General features: G+C 42.3%; 1 protein-coding gene across 1 annotated transcript; it reads left to right on the top strand.

Annotated features, from left to right (window-relative positions):
- The first annotated feature begins 8,064 nt into the window (after nucleotides 1–8,064).
- Nucleotides 8,065–20,312, top strand: LOC126413008 (oxytocin-neurophysin 1-like). Its single transcript, XM_050082900.1, has 3 exons — nucleotides 8,065–8,169; nucleotides 12,940–13,144; nucleotides 20,200–20,312. The coding sequence occupies exons 1-3, from the start codon at nucleotides 8,065–8,067 to the stop codon at nucleotides 20,310–20,312; spliced, it is 423 nt and encodes a 140-aa protein (XP_049938857.1).
- Nucleotides 20,313–21,784: the final 1,472 nt, after the last annotated feature.

Genomic DNA, 21,784 nt, shown 5'->3' with positions numbered 1-21,784 from the left:
AACATTCATGCAATACCTCACAGTAAATATTTCTTTCAGTTTAAATCATAAATTCACACGTGACTAAAAATTATCATCAGCGACTTCTCCTTATCTTACACATCAATACCCAAAATTTTTAATATTACAAGTTTTTACATGACAAAAAAATCTTCAGTGACTTGTCACTGTTGTCGCAACATTCATGCAATACCACACAGTGAATATTTCTTTCAGTTTAAATCACAAATTTGCATGTCTCTAAAATTATCCTCAGTGACTTCTCCCCTATCTTACACATCAACCTACAAAATTTTTAATATTACAAGTTTTTATGTGACAAAAAACATCTTCAGTGACATTCATGTAATACCACATAGTAAATATTTCTTTCAGTTTCAATCACAAGTTTATATGTAACTAAAATTATCCTCAGTGACTTCTCCCTCTCTTACACATCGACCCTTAATAGTTCTAACACTACGAAGTTTTATGTGACAAACCAAAAAACGTCTTCAATGACTTGTCACTGTTGTTACTCCATTAACGTAGATCGTAATACCACGCGGAAAATATTCCTGTTATTTTGAATCTAACTGTCTCTTACGTTTAGGTTGGGTCAAGGATTTAATGTTGAGGTTAGGGGATCGAGGTTAATCTCCTGGTTCACACGTCATGTATACAGTCTTCTATCTACTTGTTTGGCCTAATAATTCCAAGATTCCCAGTCACATTCTCTGCTATCTAACATCCATTCGAAATCACTCACGTATGTAGTACTCTGTTGTTCATACAGATTCACAGCATTGGACCTTTCTCACCCCTCCTTTACACAGATAACAAAAAAATTATACCACCTGTTGCTCTTATAACTTGGCACCTTCTAATCTTCATTTTACTCAACCTGTCTGCCTCGCTCTTCTCGATATCTTCCTTCTTTATTACTCGTAGACCTCAAGTTTCTCTACACATAAACATCACTACCTCCTGGAGCATGCGTGTAGAACCAAAAAAATTAATACAGCCATTCAAATATTGCAATATGTTGTCCTCCTTTATCTAGATGTTTTTAGGTAATCATTTTTACGACTGACTCAATAATTCTTCAATTTTAATCTTTCATTGCCTCCGCTTTTCCGTTCTCTATCTCCCGTTATATGTAGACCTCATTATTACTTTTCATTCCTCTCGTTCACCGTCGATTTGGACCCGTTCTGCCCTATTCATTATTAACAAAATCTCACATGCAAATAGCAATACCATAAAACTACCTAACGGCTCAGTATAGCCTACACCAACTTGCACATACACACTATAATAAAGCTCGCCTCATCGCGGCCTCAAAACTCATCCTCAAAGACTCGCATCATCGTGGCATAAAATAAACATATAAAATTAGCACGACTAATTCACATAAAAATATTTCAATCCTACAACATACCATCACATGTATTTTCAGCTCACTTGATTCACGATTAGTCGTCCTTTGGCCTACATACTTCGCTTTATTTTTTACATTAATTAACCTCAGCCATAATTACTGTTGTCAATCTTTTCTTGTCTTAGTTCTATATTTCACTAACTGCTGCATATTCTTACATTACATATATGGTGCGTTCCCCATGAATGTCTACTTCTTAAAGTTTCAACTTCCACTGCACTATTATGGATAACTCACCTTACTCGAAATGGCCCACAAAACAGGTTAAAGAATTTGTTTCTTTGAAACCGATGTTTCTTCGACAATCTGTGCGCTGTAATTAACACCTTATCTCCCCTCGATAACTCTATTTCTCTAAATTTTCCTTTTTTCCCTTTTACTTTCAAAATCTCCTGAAACTCTCTTCAATAGACACTCCAGTAAATCCTGCACAACTGCCCTAACTCCTTAATAATCCGTTCACATGGATTGCTCGCCGTGTGATAGCGTGATATGAAATTGGTTTGATCTTTCGCCTCCGCACTTTCTCTGCTAAATAAATCTATACTGAGGTCCATTATCAGAGATCATTTTTTCGACCCCCCCCCCCTCTACTTTACTGATGAAATCTCTTTCTACTCCCCTAGCTACAGTTCTTGCCGTGGCCCTCTTTAATGGCGTCAATGTGACTTACTTTGACACTAGCTCAATCGTTACTAGCACGTAACTAATCCCTTCTATCGACATAGGCAGTGGCCCAAAAATGTTGGTCGCTGCTAGTTCCCTCAATCTATTCGGTACGACTGGATGGATGGGAGGTTTCATTGACACTGTTAAAGGTTTTACTTTCTGGCAAGTAACGCACTCCTTAAGAACCAATCTAACTCTCCTCTCCATGTTCATGAAATACACCGACTTCCTAAGACGTAAAATACATTTTTTAGATCCGTAATGTCCGTAGCAAAAGTGCACGTACCATATTATCTTGTTTACAATTACATCTGGTACCCAATTGACCCAAATCTCTGACTTTTCTCTTCTAAAAAACAAAATATTATCCTTTATCCTGTAAAATTGATCGAACTTTTGGTTATTTTGCTGCTCTAGTTTATCTCTAACCATCCTCCAAACAAAGTCTCTCAGTTGGAAAATTCCTATTGCCCCTGTGGCGTCTCTAATAGAATTTTCAAATGGCACTTTACGCATATACATTAAATCAATCCTGTTTTCCCTAATGTCTGTATCCTCAGTCTTGTGGTTCCCTAATGGGTTGCGAGATAGAGCATCTGCCACTACATTTTCGTTACCAGGTGTATGTACTACGAAATCCTGCAGGTACGGTGCCCATCTCGTCAACCATCTGTGTCAGTTTGGCGGACGACAGGAACACGAGCGCTTTATGATCAGTGTAGATCTTAGTAAGCCGCCCGTACAAGTAGTACCGGAACTTACTAAATCCCCACACGATCGCCAAAGCCTCAAGCGCGGTAACCGTATAGTTTTTCTCAGCTTTGCTCGGTACTCGATTGGCAAAGGCAATTGGTTGCTGTATGATACTTCCTCCTAGCTCGATTTCTTGGAACAGGGTAACTCCCAGCAAGAAACGTGAGCTATCGGTCGCCAAACAGAAATCCTTATCCAAATGTGCATGTCCTAGTAGAGGAGCCTCTAACAGTGCCCTTTTTTAATGAATCAAATTCGTCCTGCGCCACAGCATCCCAGGACCAAAAAGCCTTCTTTACGCTCAAGTAGTACAGTCGTGGCGTAGTCATTCCTTTGATTTGAATAAACCGCTTATAGAAATTGATTAAACCCAGATAACCACGTATTTGTCGCTTTGTCTTCGGTATCGGAAAATCCCTAATCGCGAATAATTTATCCGGGTTCGTCCTAATCCACTCTAAAGATATGACATGCACTAAGAAATCTATCTGCTTCTTGCCAACCTCTGACTTACGCAGTCTCACAGTGACTACAGACTTAGCAAAAGCATCTAATAAAATTTCTAGCGTTCTGTTATGTTCGACCCAATTCTTCTCCGCTATGAGTACATCAACGATGTATAACGGTACTTTGTTTCTAATCTGTTCCGGAAACACCGTGTCTAGTGCCTAATGAATGCCGCTGACAATACGTTGAGGTCTAACGGAAGCTTGCGGAATTGGAAGCACTTTCCATAGCATAAGAGTGCCGTATACTTACGATATGCGGTGCGGGGTCCAACTTCACCTGCCAGAAGCTGCTCCGCAAATCGACAGAGCTTAGCACGCTTATCCGATGGAAACGCTGTAACAACTCCTCAAGTGTTCCTGGCCGATCTATTTCCGATACTAAGATTTTGTTAACTCTACGTGAATCCATCACCAACCGGATGCTCTTGTCGTTTTTCTCAATACATACAAGAGGACTGTTGTACGGACTAACCGCTGGTTCGATTATCTCCTGTTCCAGCATGTTTTTAATGTCTTTACCACCCGCTCTTTGTACACCAGTGGAATTGAATATACCTGCGCCTTAAAGTGTTGGTGCGGTTTCACGCTGAATTTATACAGGTATGGTCCCAGTTGTTTGCTGACAGATCCTGGAGCGTCTTCTAATAATTTCCCTAAGCTCTCTGTAGTCGAAGGTCCCCTTCACGTGAACAATTTTGACATCTATCTCTTATTCTCTTATATCCTCAATTCGTAAACTGCTATTTACTTTCTCTTCATGTTTATCCTCGGACCACATTTTCCCATCTCTTCTCATCTCCAACCCTAAACTCATTGTGAAGCATTCATGGAATGGTATCTGAACTTCTATGTCTTGATGTTGTGAAGTTACTCTATTCCTTTAGATGTCTACGTGCACCTTATGTCTACTAAAAAAATCCATCCCCAAGATTCCCTCAAGCGATAATGTGGGAATTGTCAATACCACAACACTGAACGTCTGTCCCACGTATTCGACCTCTACCTGTGCCTGCCTTTTTACCTCCACACACTTGTGTCCCATTGCACTTCTCACTATGGTCTTGGTGGTAACATTGGAGACGTTTTGGTTGCGCTGCACGCTATAAGCACATCTTCTTTCATTCCGCTCGTCTGACTACACGAGTCCACCACAAAAGGAATTATCACATTATTAATTTCTATGCTAATGGTCGTCTGTCTCGCGTTTTATTTTGCGTCATTCTATTCCAGCATCGTCTCCCAAATTTCACCGTAGTCTATTATAAAACTATTCCATACTACATTTCTGTCGTTGACAACCCCGTCTCATAGTTGTCAAATTCTGTTTCTCCTGTCCTCATTACCTCTGTTCGCTTCTACTCCCTGGCCGGCCTCCCATCATTTCCATCACCATTACCTCTACTATCGTTGTATTGCCGTCGTTCACCACCATTATTATATGTCCTGTTCCGTCCATTTCCATTGTTTCCTTGATGCCAACTGCTATTACTCTGGTACCTCCCCACATCGCTTCAGCGATACCCATTCCGATTACTATCGTTTCTCTCATTACTATTCCACGTATTCTTCAACAGTTCCCCTTGATTGCTGCCATAATTACTTCAGCTCCTTAAGCAATTGCTGGAATTCCGTGGAATTCTTCATCCCTCTGCTGGCAATTACTACTTTACGCCTTAGTCTCCCAGGCAGTTTCGTTAAGCATATTCTAATTAATTCCGGGGCCTCATTTGGAGCATCTAAGTATCTGTTTGTCTTCAGCGTCTCGCTGAAATAGCGCACCGAATCCTTGTCATTGCACTCACTGATGTGGGGCATCATCAGGATATTTAGTTTGCCTGACTCTGGATCGAGCTTGACCAGTGCTCCTCAAGAAACAGCCTACAAAATTCCTCGAAAGTGAGGCATTTGTCTATCTTTTCTTGCATTATAGCACGGGCCTCATCGCGTAAATAATTACACACAAACTTAATTCTTAGCTTGTCCCCCCAAGAAGTCGATAAGGAATCATGAAACGTAGCCACCCACATTTTCGAGTGTTGCGAAGCATCGGCATCAGGACAGTGCGTATAGTTCTGTACCGTCAAGAAATGCTTTCTGCATTCCTCATCCTCATTGTCCATCTGTTCTCTGCTAGTACTTTCTCCTCTATTCCCCGTCCTGTTTAGCCTGCATAGCCTCTCCCCTAATTCTGCCAAGTCTCTCTCTACCGACTCTTCTAACGTGCTCCTTTCATGTAAATTGTCGTTAGTACGCCTTACTGCTACATGTGTATCCAATTTAGGTGGACGGATAAGGTAAGGACGGAGGAGGTTCTGCACAGAAACGGAGGGGAAAAGAATATGTAGAAATTACTGATAATAAGAACGGTCAGGGTGACAGGACATCTGTTAAGACATCAGGGAATAATTTCCATGGTACTAGGGGGAGCTGCAGAGGGAAAAACTGTGGAAGAAGAGAGAGATTTGAATACATCAGGCAAATAATTTAGGACGTAGGTTGCAAGAGCTCCTCTGAGATGAAGAGGTTGCCACAGGAGAGGAAATTGTGGTGGAACGGATCAAACCAGTCACACGACTGATTACTTAAAAAAAGGTAAAAGAGCGGGGAATAAAATGGTATATTGGAATCCTGAATAAATCCAACCTGCTATCAAAAAGAAAATGTGTTGTATCATTTACTGAAGGTCCTTCGTATTAAATTTAAGTTAGTGTGGCACATAAATCTTAAGCTCCACCTATTGGTCTTCTTGGTTCATTCAGTACCGACAGACTGCCGTGTCATTCTCCGCCATATGACGTCATTAGAATGCAATATGGAGTGCTATGTGGTCAGCACACCTCTGTCCCGGCCGTAGTCGGCTTCCCAGACCTAGGAGCCGCTAGTGGTCGCTCAAGTAGCTCCTCAAATAGCATCACGAGGCGGGGTGCGACCCATTCCAGTCCTGCCACCAAGGAACATTACCTGGCCGCACCGCCAACTGAAGACAGGACCTCCCCATAGCAGTCAGCCACACTGACCACTGAGCGACGGAGACGGACAGTGAGGAAGGACAAATCGTTTGGCATTATCGAGAAATAAGGGAGAGAGTGGCACGGATATGATAAGCAATCTGGGGTGGCAATCATTAAATGAAAGGCGTTTCTCGTGGCTGATCAACGCCGAAACTTCAGATGCACCAACAATTCGCTCTAATTTCCCATGAAGAGAGTGACCTCTAAGAATACCCAAGACATACAGTGATTGCGGTAGGGAAAGCGAAAGGTCAACTTTGTTTTGTCGAGAGAAATTTAGGAAAATATAGTTCATCTGTAAAGGAGGGAGCATATAGCACGCTAGTGCGACCTATTCTTTAGTACTGCACGCGTGTTTGGAATTCGCACTGGGTCAGATTAAAGGACGGCACCGAGGCAATTCAGAGGCGGGCTGCTAGACTTGTTACCGGTAGCTTCGAACAACACACAAGTGTTACGGAGATGCTTCGGGAACTCAAATGGCAACCTCTGGAGGGAAGGCGACGTTCTTGTCAAGCAACACTACTGAGAAAATTAAGAGAAGCTGCATTTGAAACTAACTCCAGAACGATGCTGCTGCCGCCAACATACCGTTAGCGAAATGATGACGAAGATAAAATACGACAAGTTAGGACTCATACGGCTGGATATAAACAATCGGTTTTCCCTAGCTCTATCTGCGAGTGGAACAGGAAGGGAAACGACTATTAATGATACACGTACCCTCCGCCACTCACCGTTTGGCGACCTGCGGAGTATGTAAGTAGGTACGCAGATTTAGATAGAATTTCAGTTTTTCTCGTAGAAGTCTGCACTGGAATTGAGGACACTGACTGCTACAATTTCGAGAGAATTCAGTAACGAATAAAGTGGCTGTACCCAGATTGCCCTCCCTTGCACTAAGACACCGGTGAAGAAGACAGTACTTGAAAAAAATCCTTAACTGAATACATGAAGGACTGACATCATCCAACAACTGAATGTTACTATAAGGTATTACGTAAGCATTCGCTGTTAGCTAGAGTCGTCTAGTTTTCACTTTTGGAGCCTCGAGAAGTGCACTGCTGTAGTAAAGATCTGGCAGGACTAGAGACTGGACCAATGTCCGTTTACTTTCGGAAGGAAATAGCTTTCATATTTTTTTGGGTTACATGTAAGAAACAGACCGATTTCCCGCCTTCTGCAAGTGTTTGTTTTTCGCAATTTAAATGTTCATTAAAGATATTGCTGAACTCTTTTACTGTTTCTTTTTTTAATAGGGTAATTGGGTGTCAGCTGCCGCTTAGTTCCTTTGCTTCTAAGCATTATTCTGCCTTTACACACACACACACATATACACACATACACACACACACACACACACACACACACACACACACACACACACACACACACGCCAACAGGCACACACACACACACACACACACACACACACACACACACACACGCACACACATGTCTGTGTGTGTGGTAGAGAGATGGTTAGAAGCAAAGAGATTAAGGGACAGATGAAAGGATGTAGAGGGTTGGAGGATGAGTGGTTGTATTGCAGTCCAGAGGTGAAAAGAAACAGGGATGTGGGAGGGGGTTGGAAGCAGTGAGGACAAGATGGCCTGGACGGTGGGCATCGTTAGTATTCCAGTCCCGGACGGCTGTGGGGGTATAAAAGCGGTGGACGCGACTCGTCCGGCACACAGCAGCCATGAGGTTCCAGCAAGCAGTACTGCTCACCGTAGCTGTCAGCATCGCGGCCGCCTGTCTCATCACCAACTGTCCCCGTGGGGGCAAGAGGGCCGGTCTGCAACACGTAAGGCGTCCATGTTCTCACACGCTGCGCTGTCTACTGTTTCCACCTTAAAACTTCCCGCTATTTACAGAATTAACAAATTTGTTAAGTCTCTCCAAATTGCCTTCACGTTATGTTTATTGTTAAGTCATCTCCCTCTGTTCGGGTTTGGTAAGTCTGTCCTCTTCAGCAGTATGGAAACGCCTTGTAAGGGTGACCGACATCAATAGGCTTTAGTTTCTGGTCCAAGTGTACTTCACCAGTTGGTACGCTATCTTGGTGCTCTGGCAGATCTCACAAACGTCTGCTGCTTTTACCTATGTCGAACTTGGTGCCTCTGACTCAGCAACAATCAGGAACTGCGTACAATGGGGAGACTTGAATTGGACATGCGTTACGTGCTAGTGAGAGGCTCCTTTACGTTGTCAGCACTGGGCTCGGTAGAGAGATACCATAATACACCACTGACATTAGCGGTAGGGTGTCGCTGGTTGCAGTCTGGAATGAAAAAAGAAAGAGCATCGCGTGGTTATATTGCAGTCCACGAGTGACTATTCCAGAAGTGACAATAATTACGTTATTGCAGTGCCTCTGTTGTTCAATAATACGATGTAATGTTCCTGATCGAACAGACACTGTAGCGACTACAGCCATTATGAAAGACGTGAAATGTATTCGCAGTTGGAAATAAGGGGAACCATCAGCTGTATAACGGAATGACGACAGCGAAAAATTATGCCGGACTGGGACTCGAATCCGGATTTCTCGATTTTGGGGAGCGATTGCCTTACCATTAGGCTATCGGAGAAGGACTCATGGCTAGACGCAGGGTTGACAACACGGGGAAGTTCGGGTTTGTCTATAAATCGTGCTCGGATACCCCAACGGTAAGACAAACCGGAAATGCGGGTTCGAGTCCCAGTATGGCACAAATTTTCAGTGACATCATTCCATTGTACTATTGATGGTCGTCCATAATCGCAGCAGCGAGTACATATCATGTTATAATATCTTGTCGAAATCGCGAATGTCCAAAAGTGGTAGTGTCTCATGTGTGTGTTATTACTGCATGCTGAGTAAAAGCACAAATATTTTCCAGATTGAAATGTTCAAATGTGTGTGAATTGGTAAGGACCAAACTGCTGAGGTCATCGGTCCCTAGACTTACACACTGCTTAAGCTAACTAAATTATTCTACGAACAACACATACACACCCATGCTCGAGGGAGGACTCGAATCTTCGGCGGGAGGGGCCGCGGTAGTCCGTGACATGGCGTCTCAAACCACGCGGTCACTGCATGCGGCTCTAGTTTGAAAAGTTGCTTAGAAGTTTAATGACTCCTTCTATATACGACCATGATTTTGGACATTTATGTAATATGAACCTAAGCGCTAAAGTGATTGCCATTTCAGCGATAAAAGTTGGACTTACTAACAATGGCAAAATGCCTCTTAAAGAACACTTAGCTTGCTCAGAAGAAATATTAATAAACCATCTATTTTAAGTGACATTAATATTTTCATAGACCTCGTCACTAAGAAATAAAATTTAATTTGGACATTTTGAACACAGTTTGAGTTTAGCAACTGCGTATGGATCGAAAGCTTGAAGAGGGACAGTTCTTTCAGAAACTTTCCGAAAGTGCCAAAGGATATAACCGACAAATGTTGCAATTTTACGATTTCAACATTTTGTTGGTGTATGACATGTACCCCTTTTATTTAATGAAGAGTTCATTACAAATCTATCACAGTTGCAGCTCATATATTTTGTCGAGTAATTTCGAACCGACTGATTTATCCTCAGGCCTGACCTACTGAGATCGCACTGAAAGTGCCTAGTCTTAATGACAAACTTCAGCCTGATTGTGACTTGCATAGTGAGCATTATATACATATATAGACATTTACCTATCGTCACTACGTGATGCGTGTACTGCTAATTTTAGATTGTTCTCATTAATATAAGGCAACAGGCAGGCAAATGGAGACCGACGATGAGGCCCCTTTCAAACATGTTGGGTGCTGATAACGCTGTCTCATACGGGTACGCGGCATCTCCGTGTCCCTCACCGTGATCACTCTGAAAATGTTCACGTCCCTGATACACCCTGCCAGACCATACAACAACGCTAAATGCGAACAACACTAATGTATTCTGGTGAGCATTCTACTGGTCACGGAGAGTTGTAACTCTAAATCATTTATGAACCTGATGATGGTGTGTACATGTATGAAGTTACACTGACAAATGACCATGGCTTCTGGGTGCTCACTTTCTTTGTCAGACAGTTTAATATGATCAGCTAACGGCATTGCCATTGTGGTAACACGGTTCCCCTCAGATCACCGAATGTAAGCGCTGTTGGCAAAGGGGGGGGGGGGGGGGGGTGATCAGCCCTTGTGAGGCAAACTGAGCAGCTACTTTGCTGAGAAGTAGTGGCTTCAGTTTCTTAAACTGACATACGGACTGAAGAGCGGTGTTCTGACCACATGCCCCTCCATATCCGCATCCAGTGACGTCTGTTGGCTGAGGATAACGCGGTGGCAGGTGGGTACCGTTGGGCCTTCTTGGCCTGTTCGGGTGGAGTTTAGAATAATCTGATCAATTATGTATTCAGAGGTGAGTTTTTGTGCTGGGACGTAGATAACTGCTGCACGCTGCACATTGCAGATGGCAGAATGACCCTCCTAACTCTCTTCACAGAATCGGTGTAGCAGAAAGCAGTACTGTATGTGCAACATGGTTATAGTGTGGGCTACTCTTCTCGCAGAAGTGTCGACACGTGAGTCCAAAGGCCATAGCGCGTGGCTGGACCCACGCTTATTGTGTTGCCAGCACACGGGCAGCTGATAGAATAACATTCGGTCCCTTCTTCTCAAACTCTTCCAGAAGTGTCCATATTCCGCTTTTAACCTGCCCATGTTTGCCTATTAGCCAGGCAGGCAGGCTGCCGCACATTATCAGCAGAACGAGCATTTTGCCCGCCCATCTTCCCACTGCGCTTAGCTATGAAGCAGTTTATTCTGTACGCTTTCATTAGTGTGTTATGAGCAGACTTATGCATTAATGATATATATATATATATATTCATTTTGGATCACTGTAAGCCAGAAAATGGTGAATTTTATTTGTCCTTTTAGACGTATTTCGGGTTTATTTATTTTTTTGTTTAGATATGAACAAAGCTCAGAAACTTCACTCTCTTTCGAATACTGCTGACTATTCTCAGTTCGAACCATCATCAGGTCATCTCTAATGCATGTTTTCTGTAGTAAGCAGAACCATCTCTGAAAGTTGAAATTCCTTGCACCTAAGAACCTGAAGATGTCTATTACACTGGAAGGCCAACTGAAGTAATGTTTTGGAAGTCTAGTTTCTGTAACCTTAGTGTGTTTCATCCAGCTAAAAAGAAAGAGACGTAAGTCCGCCCAAACAGGCCTTGAAGACCCAACGGTACCGGCCGGCCGCTGTGTCACCCTCAGCCTACAGGCGTCACTGGATGTGGATATGGAGGGGTTGCTCTCCAGGTCGTACGTCAGTTTACGACGCTGGAGCCTCTCCTTGTCTATCAAATAGCTCCTCAGTTTACCTCACAAGGGCTGAGTGCACCACGCTTGCCAACAGCGCTCAGCAGACCAGATGGTCACCCATCCAAGTGATATCCCAGCTCGAGAGTTCTTACCTTCGGTGATTTGACTAGAACCGGAGATACCACTGCGGCAAGGCCATTGTCTGACCCCAGTTATAGCAATTTTAATTATATTCTGGGTTCGCCGAAAAACAGTTCATTCTAAATTCCCCGAATACATATTAGGAAGCACAGAGTTTGTTTTTCATTTGATGTTGATTTGAAAACTACATGAATGAAAGAAGAAAGTTCTCTTGCATACTAAACTTTCTTCACACTACGCTGCATACCACCAGAATGTTGTTTTTCATACCCACTGAGTGATATTCTTTTCCTATTTTAATCAATGCTTGCCTATATACTACTAAATGGCCTCACGCCCTTAGCACACATTTCTAGCCACTTGTCAACCACTGCGACCTCGTCCTCTTTCAAAATATTTATGAAGTGAGGAAACTGATTGTAAAATTTACAAACATCGCTTAACATACTCGAGGTTCCCGAATGCGTGTTTAGTAATTTTTTACACAATTTGCGTTGCAGAGACATACTGATTTAGCAGAAACTGTCTCATAAACGCACGAAAACGTTTCCCCTCCTGGACTTGGGTTCTGCTACGTGAGTGGTATATATTCTCCAATTTTTAATTTCTCATCAGCCTTCTTTAAGTTTGGTTTGTTCATTTTCCTGCTCCCACCGTTATGATAAATGAGCTGCAGAGAAGTTACCTACGCAAACATATCCCGGCTAGTCACGTTGCATTGTTAGCGCAGCCTGTTGTCAGCTGCAGCAGGCTGAACGGGGTTTGTGAAGCTCGGGCGTGCGGAAACCCAAGTTGACCTGCTGTGCTTTAGTAGACAGCTACTTTGGAAATATGTGGTAAGTTCCTGTGGGACCAAACTGCTGTGGTAATCGGTCCCTAGACTTACACACTACTTAAGTTAACTTATTCTAACTTACGCTAACGACAACACACACACACATGCCCAAGGGAGGAATCGAAGCTCCTACGGGTGGAGCCCCGCGAACAGTGACAACAGGTACTCTTGTGTCTTCGTCGCTACAGGTAAAGCTGCTGTAAGGAGGGAACTTGCACACCTCTAAACTCTTGGCAGACTTGCTGCAGCGCGGCTACAGCTCGGCCTGGTGGTGTTGCAGAGGTGCGCGCCGTGCGGCCCCGGAGGGCAGGGTGTGTGCCTGGGCCCACACATCTGCTGCGGCCCCCGCATGGGCTGCCGGCTGGCCAGCCCCGCGGACACCGCCGTCTGCCGCTCCACGCCGCCCTGCCCCCTGGACAGCCCCGAGATGCGCTGCGCCGGCGGCGTCGGCCGCTGCTCTGCGCCGGGAGTCTGCTGCTTCAAAGGTGAGCCACGTGGCCAGGCATGTCGGGCTACGGAATTATTCTGTAGCCTTCAATATCTTCAGCTAGCCACTGAGGGACAGTGAGGTTCAGTTGGTTGCTTGATTCGTGTCACGGAATTCGCTAAAATAGTGACAAAGTTCCTGGTCATGAAGGGACTTCCTCTTCTTTTTAAGGTGCCGTATCTCGATCGGTAAAAATGCAACTGCTTCGTTGCCAGCCTGTCTGTCTTCCTGTTCGACTGTTACAGACACTTTTTTCTCATGAACAGGTAGACGTATAAGGTTCAAATTTACGTCACACACGAAGGTCTACAGTCGCTTGTCGATATAAGAAATTGAAGCTTCAAATTCAATGCAATCGACACATATCGCCATTTCTGTAACATATTCTGATACTCGAAAACACATTCATCGAAACCTATCCTTCTTCCCGTTGACGTAGAATTATGAAATTTGACAAAAAAGCATGGTTTCATAGTAAAACCAAGGCAAAAATCCGAAAACTGCAAGTCTGCAATTATATACCGCGGAAACGTTTAATTTCATTTGTTGTCTGACTCTATGTCCGTTTGTTAAGACCCTTTTTTCTCAGGAATGAATACACGTATCAAGTTGAAATTTATGTCACACTCTAAGGTCTACGGTCCCTTGGCGGTGTAAAAAAATTTAAGCTTCTAACTTAACGCTATCAATAGATACGGCCATTTATGCCACATATTTTCACACTCGGGAAGTCCCTCACCAGTACTTGATGTTGGTCTAGAGTCATCAAATGTGGCAAAAAGCAAACGGTAAATTTGCATTACATCACACGAAATATTTTTTTTCTCATTTGTTGTCTGTCCGTCCGTCCGTCCGTCTGCTGAGACTCCTTTTTCTTAGGAAAGAGTAGACGTATCTCGGTGATATTTATATCATATGATAAAGAGTACGGTCACTTGGCGGTGTAAAACGTTGAAATTTCTGAGTCAACACAATCAAGAGATAATGCCATGTATGTCACGTATTTTGATACTCGCAGCCTTAATTATCAGAGGCTATAAGGTACTTCCCATTTGCCTAGAATCATGAAATTTGGCGAGAAGTAAGATTTCACAGTAAAAGTAAACGAAAACACCCGAAAATTGATAATTTGTAATATCAAACGAAAAAATACGTCCTTTGACATTTGTTATTCGACGTCAGATTTGAAATTAAAACATTCTCTTAAGTCTCGGAATCCCTCGGACCGATATCTTGCACGTATCAGTCTCGATAACATTCAAAAATGGTCGAGATTTTCGATTTGCGGAACGGATAAGTTGTCTGTATACACATACGGTACCGTCAGTGCGCCAGTTGTACTTGCACCTGGCTAGTTTTTTTCGAGCAGGGATCGGTAACCTTTCAGTACCCACGGTTTGCAGTGCCTAATGCTCAAAGCCTTGTCGATCTAATATTTCAGCGGAGTTGAAAAAAAAAAGTAAAAATTTAGCAAACTTTTTCGCTTTGTTAGTACCGTTATTAGAAATTAGTTTATAATGAAATACGCATACCAATTTAGCGAAATAAACCCATTGAACGGTTTTAAAGCTAATTACGATTAGGAAGGAAAAAACAAGAATTTTTATAGCTAAGCAGGAGAGAACATTTAATTTTACATCTGCATGTACACCCTGCAAATTACTGTGACGTGCGTGGCCGAGGGAACGTCCCACTGTAACTGTTTATAGGGTTTCTTCCGGTTCCATTCGCATATGGAGCAGGGGAAGAATGATTGTTGAAATGATTCGCTACGCACTGCAATTAGTCTCATCTTATTCTCAAGATCCCTTTATGAGCGATACGTAGGGGACTGTAGCACACTCCTAGAGTCATCATTTAAATCCGGTTTCGAAACTTTGTACATAGGGTTTCTCGCGATAGTTTACGTCTACCGTCGATACTATATCAGTCAAATTTCTTCAAAACCTCTGTGAAGCTCTCTCGACGATCAAACAAGGCTATGACCATCCGTGCTGTCCTTCTCTGCATACGTTCAATATCCCCCGTTAGTCCTACTTAGTAAGGGTCCCACACGCTTGAGCAATATACTCGAATGAGTCTCACAAATGATTTGTAGGCAATCTCCTTTGTAAACTGATTGCGTTTCCCCAGTATTCTATCACCCGCTTTACCCACGATGTCTCATTCCATTTCGCATCGCTAAAAAGTGTTACACCCAAGGATTTGTATGTGTTGACGGTTCCAACTGTGACTCACTGATTCTACTGTCATAGAACAGTACGTTTATTCGTTTTGTGTAGTGTACTATTTTACATTTGTGAACATTTAAAGCAAGTTGCCGATCTTTGCACCACTTTGAAATCATATCAAGATCTGACTGAATATCTACGCAGCTTCTTTCAGACAGTACTTCACTACAAATAACGGCATCGTCAGAGAAAAGTCTGAGGTTGGCGTCATTGTCTGCAAGGCCATGAATATACAATATAAACACCAAGGATCCCGACACGCTTGTGCGGAGCACTTCTGAAGTTCCCTCAACATCTGCTGATGTTTCACGATCCAAGGTAAAATGCTGAGTCCTGCCCAGCGAGAAATCTCCAATCCAGTCATAAAATTTCTCTTGATATCCCAAACGATCATACTTTTGATAATAATCGTAGGTGTGGTACTGAGATAAATGCCTTTTAGAAGTCAAGAAATACTGCGGCTTCAAATAATCGATTTTTTCGGAATCCATGCTGGTTAGCATGGCGGAGGACATTTTGTTCGAGATACGTCATTGCACTTGAGTTCAGAATATCTTCTAAGATTCTACAGTAAATGCATGGTGAGGATACTGGACGACAGTTACGTGGGCCACTACCGCTGCCCTTCCTGCAGCTGATTGTGACCTGTCCTTTCTTCCAACAACAAGACATATTTTTTTGAGCGAGAAATTTTGTGTATCTTATGGTTAAAAGAGGGCCTAACTCAGCCACGAATTCAGTATGGAATCGGACCATATTCCATCAGGCCCTGGAGCTTTGTTCATTTTTAATGATTTCAACTGTTATTTTTTCCGTTTTAGTAAAACCATAAAAAGACGACAATAGGGCAAAAGAAACAGAACAACACACACACAGACATCGTACACAATGCTCGTACCAATTTTGTGTATCCTATGGTTAAAAGAGGGGCTAACTCAGCCACGAATTCAGTATGGAATCGCACCATATTCCATCAGGCCCTGGAGCTTTGTTCATTTTCAATGATTTCAAATGTTCCTCAACGCTGTTGACACTAACATCTACTTCATTCATCTTTGTAGCGGTACGAGAATCAAATTGGGGCATTAAGCCTTGATTTTTCCTCGTAAAGAAAAAATTTGAAAACGGAGTTAAGCATTAATGCTTTTGCTCTGCTGTCATTAGTTTCAGTTACTGTCTGGTCCATGAGGATCTGTGTCTTTGGAAAAGAGTACGGTTAAAATCTGTTTGTGCTACTTTCAGATTTTACGTTAAAAAACAGTGCGGGTGATCGTGGTGATAGTTTGGATGCGTGTGAATAACTGCCCGATAAAAGAGGTACTATACCTGTTAGAAGATACATAAGAAATACTATTTTCTCACAATAGCGGCTAATAAATTCGAAGTTATTTTTTCCGATTTAGTAAAACCATAAAAAGACGACAGTAGGGCAAGAGAAACAGAACAACACACACGCAGACATCGTATAGAATGCTCGTACCAATGTAAAAAATTTCACTTGAAAAATTAAATCATTAATGATAAAGTTGTAGGTTTTCGAAAAACATCGCTTATGACTAATAAGATTACACTATGGACTTGTATATGACTTCAGTCTTCCACAGTTCTCTATAGAACTAAAACATTTGCAACGAAGTTTTCAGTTCGTAGTAAGGGGGTTAGCGTTGCTGATTTTCGATTTAAGGTTCCAGGTTCGATTCCCGATCGGGTCCTCATCATTTAATCTCATCTTTATCGACGCGCTGAAGAGCCCTCAAACAGAAGGACCTTCGTTGTCATTCTTGTGATAATCATTCACACTTGCATTGGTGAACAAACGCTGGCTCATCTCGATGTAGTCGAGATTTGCAGATTAACATTTGCATCAACTTTCAAGGCGCAAGCTAGAAAGTTCCGCTTACTATACAAATTATCTGTCAGCACAAAATGTAAACTAATAGTATAGTAGATCTACTTTATGTTTAAAACAATCTATTGATAGTCTTTTAAAGACAGTTTTCTCATGTTTTAAAGCTGACATTTGTGAGAGAGGTTCCATTTGAAAGAACGCTTATAAAATGAAATACGTGCCAATTTGCCGTTATTCAGGCGATCACGTAATCCAGTCGTTTGGATCAGCGATTTCAGAAGGAGAAACTGTGCATGTCAGTTTGACAAGCCTCTTTTAAAGTCAACTTTGGACTGATAAGAGTTTTCTATTGTGATGGTAAAGAATTTCAACTGGAGGTATCGACTTGACAATTATTCCTCTCGATTTCTGAGGGGTCACCAGATAAATGTGTCGTGACGGAAGAGGGTATGGCACATTTATTATGCATCAATAATGTTTTATTTCTCAGAATTGATTGGATTAATCTTTCCAAGTTTTTGGCAACAGAGTTTAGAAAGAAAACTTTGTGTCCACAACGAACAAATGTTCTGAGTCGTCGTCCGCAGAGATTCACCTTACTTCGACGACCAACTTTTCCACACATGTCATACGTGGCTAAAATTTGTCGACCATAATTAGCAGTTCAAAAAATGGTGGAAACTCTTCTTGCTTCATCTATCTATCGCAGGTGGAACTGCGATCAACCACCAGATCTTATGAAGTTAAGTTTTCAATACGCAGTCGTATCTAAATATGAGAGCTTGCTGAAAATTACTTCCTCCGAATTTCCTATGTGAAAACCCTTAATGCTTTTCAAGTAAAACAAACTTTATTAGCATTCTGTTTCTTTTCTCTTCGGGTATACATATTTATTTATCTACATAGTCACCCTGGCTAAGAACACATTTCTCACAACGAGAGACCAGTTTGTTGATACCCTCACTATAGAAAGTTTGACTTTGTTGACAGGGTCCAAGTTGGGACTGTGTGGAGGATGACAGATGACAGTGAGCCTAAGATGTCGGATTGTTGCAAATGTCGCCGCACTCGTGTGTGGTCCGGCATTCTCATGCTGAAGGGGAGAGTACTCCATGTGTGGACGAACTCTTCGGTTGCAAACTTGGTTACAGCACTCTGTTTCTCACACACTGACAGTGTTACGTCACACACCGCCATGTTACATGCTAGAGTTCGGAGTTCTCTAGTAGCAGAAGGTTGCAACTTGCCTCAGCGAAGCGGGAATGTCGACCTAGTAATATACATGACATATAATAACTTAACCGATATTACGGACAGAATAAAAAAAATCAGGGGCATTATTTTTCAGCACACCCATGTAATAGATTCGTGATTAACGTTCAGCCTGTTACAGACATCATAGCTGCTAATGTGCCGGTATTGTTCAACTTTTCTCGTGATTACATTAACGTGTCTTGTGACTTCTGGAGAAGACTGAGGTCCTTCTTTGACATCAAAATTTGCAGACAGAAAACACTGTATTCAATTTTGTTCGTATTGTACTGATCCTCATGATGGTCAGTAATACCTCATAGGATTTTTGGCAGCTTGAACCGCATTCATTCTTTTTTTGTAAACAATTTTTGAAATGTGTCGATTTTACCTTATATTTTCACTCATATTCAATATAAAATCGTTTTTTGGCTGTGCTGTGTCAGATCCGAATAGTGTTTCCAGAATTATGTGATCATAAGTTTGGAAGTTTATGGTAAGGACTATGGGACCAAACTGCTGAGGTCGTCGGTCCCTAGGCTTACACACTACTTAATCTGACTTAAACTAACTTACGCTGAGGAAAACACACACACATACACACACACACACACACACACACACACACACACACACACACACACACACACACATGCCCGAGGGAGGACACAAACCTCCGACGAGGCGAGCCACGTGAGCCGTGTCAAGACGCCTCAGAACGCACAGTTGCACCTCGCGGCTATGTGGCCATTAAGTCAGCTACTGCAGATTTCAACATTCACATAAACGTTTCAGTATCTGAAAGGAAGTAAGGGAAGGAAGAGTTGTGCTTAACGACCCGTAAACAAGGAGGTCCTGAGGGATGGAGGACAAGCTAGCATTAAGGAAGGATTAGGAAGTCGGCCGTGCCCTTTCAAAGGAACTATCCCAGCATTTGCCTTAAGCGATTTAGGAAAAACACGTGAAACTTAAATCTGGGTGGCTGGACTCAGATCTGAACTGTCATCCTCCCGAATACGAGTCCAGTGTGCTGAACGCCGCGCCACCTCACTCGGTCAGCTTAAAGAAAGACGTCAAAGCAATTCACAGGCTCGCTGCCTGATTTATTACCTGCAGGTAATTTATTAAATTCGATCGAGACGTGAGTTTTGCGGAAATGGGAACTCCTGGGAGGAAGACTTTCTTTTCACTACTGAGAAAATTTCGGAGACAGGCATTTACGACCGACTCCAGAACGACACTACTGCCACGAACATAAATCTCACACAAGGACTGCGAACACAAGATAAGAGGGCTCAGTATTTGTGCGGAAGCATATAGGTAGTCGTCTTTCGTTTCCTCCATTCGAGAGTGGAACAGGGAAGGGTATGAATAGCAGTGGCGTAAGGTACCGTCCATCATGCACCGTATGGTGGCTCGCCGGATACGTATGTTGGTGTAGAAAACTGGTGCTGAGGTTTACACATTCCAGTTCGTCATAGCTGGTCAATGACACTTGATAATTACTCCAGTAATTTAAAATGACCCTCAGTGTAAAGAAATCCACCTTGAGTGCATTACAGTGTGTTAATTCACCGCCAAACTTCTTTATTAGGAACAAGTGTGCTATTGAAGATAATTCACACATTCGTTAAAAAAACAATAAGATTCTGCTCTATTTTCTCTCGTACTATAGATTTCTTTGATATCTTGTAATAACAATGAAATAATTGTATGTTTCAGACTCATGCCACATTGATACTTCGTGTGTCGCTGATACAACTGAATCCGCCGATCGGTATCCTGTGGACACGTTTGTGGTCAGCGTCGGCGACCGTGACGAGATGAGAATATAATTTTGCGGCATGTAAAAGCTGAAATCCTCATAATAAATGCAATTCTCATAAAGATTGAAACTGTCTTTCATTTATACTTGTTATGTTTGTTAGCAATATTTGACTTTTATTTTATGTATTGAAAGGTGGCTACACTGAGCCACAGCGCCAGAGATCGCGCTAGAGAGTATTGTTCCGCCGCCTCCACTGGCAGTGATTATTGAGAAGTAGCGGAGTGCAGTGTTTGTCGAGGACTCGTAGTAGGCAGTGCTTGCTGAGATGTGGTAGTGAAAAGTTCTTGTAGCAAAGTCTTAAAAGTCTCAATGTCGTCTTTACATCTTCCGGCTAAAGCAATTTGTCTTATGGATTGAGGCAGCTTAGTTAAACAAATGCGAATTAATTCAGTCGGGCTATAAGGGTTGGACAGGAACTGATTCTTTCGAATCATGTCTTCAAAATATTCTGCTGGCGTGCGGAACTCAGACTGTTTAAAATTACGCTGCATAATCAGACTATGTTTGACTCTGTCTTGTGTGTTTTCGGACCAATATGCCGATAGAAATGCATGATAAAAATCATTCACATTATTACAATCTCTAATGAGTGCGCGCATCCGCGTCGCCGGTTCGTTTTCTAAATATCCACACATAAACTCCAGTTTGTGACTTAGTGGCCAATTTGGTGGAAGTGCGTACATAAATTGATCTAACCATGCACATGGATGTATGTCATTCTTAGAATTGCGGAAGATCTTAAATTTCCGAACAGTCAAAAAGTGTTTATAGTCAAAGTGTTCGCCTCGTGGCGACAAAGACCTACCGCGTCTGTCCCAGTCCCAATGTTGATTATTGTCAAGTTCGCGCGCCTGGCGCTCTCTTGTTGCTTCTCGTAAATGAAATAAATTACTTTCTTCAAACCCCTCTGCTATCTGTGATTCTAAATTTCTTCTACTGTCTTTTCCTACAATTTCGCCTCCGATTTGTTTGACTTGCTTTCGTAATGCCTCAACTTCCCTTTTAACGCGTTCATTAAATTTTCCCTGATTTTCAACATGTTTATTTATGTTCTGATACTCTTCGGTTTCTGCAAATGGCAATGGTGCTGTATCATCTGAATCTCTGTCCCCACTTAAACTAATACTTGTCAGTTTATCTGAAAGCTCCTCAACTCTTTCCGATAAATCACCTATTTGTTCTTTCTGTTTATTTACGTCTTCCGTAAGTGTCGCGACTCGGGTTTCAGTATTAACACATTTGGTAGTTAACTGTTCATATTGTTGTGTTAGGTTATTTATTCTGTCATTTGGTACGGATTCCTCGATTCTCTCAAATGTTTCTTCCTTATCGTGTGCGCGTTGTAAATTTAACTCTGAACATTTCTGTACTATCACGCGATCTCTTTCCTCCTGTTCTCTATCCTGTTCCTTTTGTCTGATTTCTACTGCAATTAATCTATTATTGTGAGCATTCAAAATCGGCTGTACTTCTTCTCTG

The sequence above is a fragment of the Schistocerca serialis genome, chromosome 7, assembly GCF_023864345.2.
Source record: "Schistocerca serialis cubense isolate TAMUIC-IGC-003099 chromosome 7, iqSchSeri2.2, whole genome shotgun sequence".
Taxonomy (NCBI): domain Eukaryota; kingdom Metazoa; phylum Arthropoda; class Insecta; order Orthoptera; family Acrididae; genus Schistocerca; species Schistocerca serialis.
The sequence above is the reverse complement of the archived record's forward strand: the minus strand, read 5'-3'. Positions and strand labels throughout refer to the sequence as shown.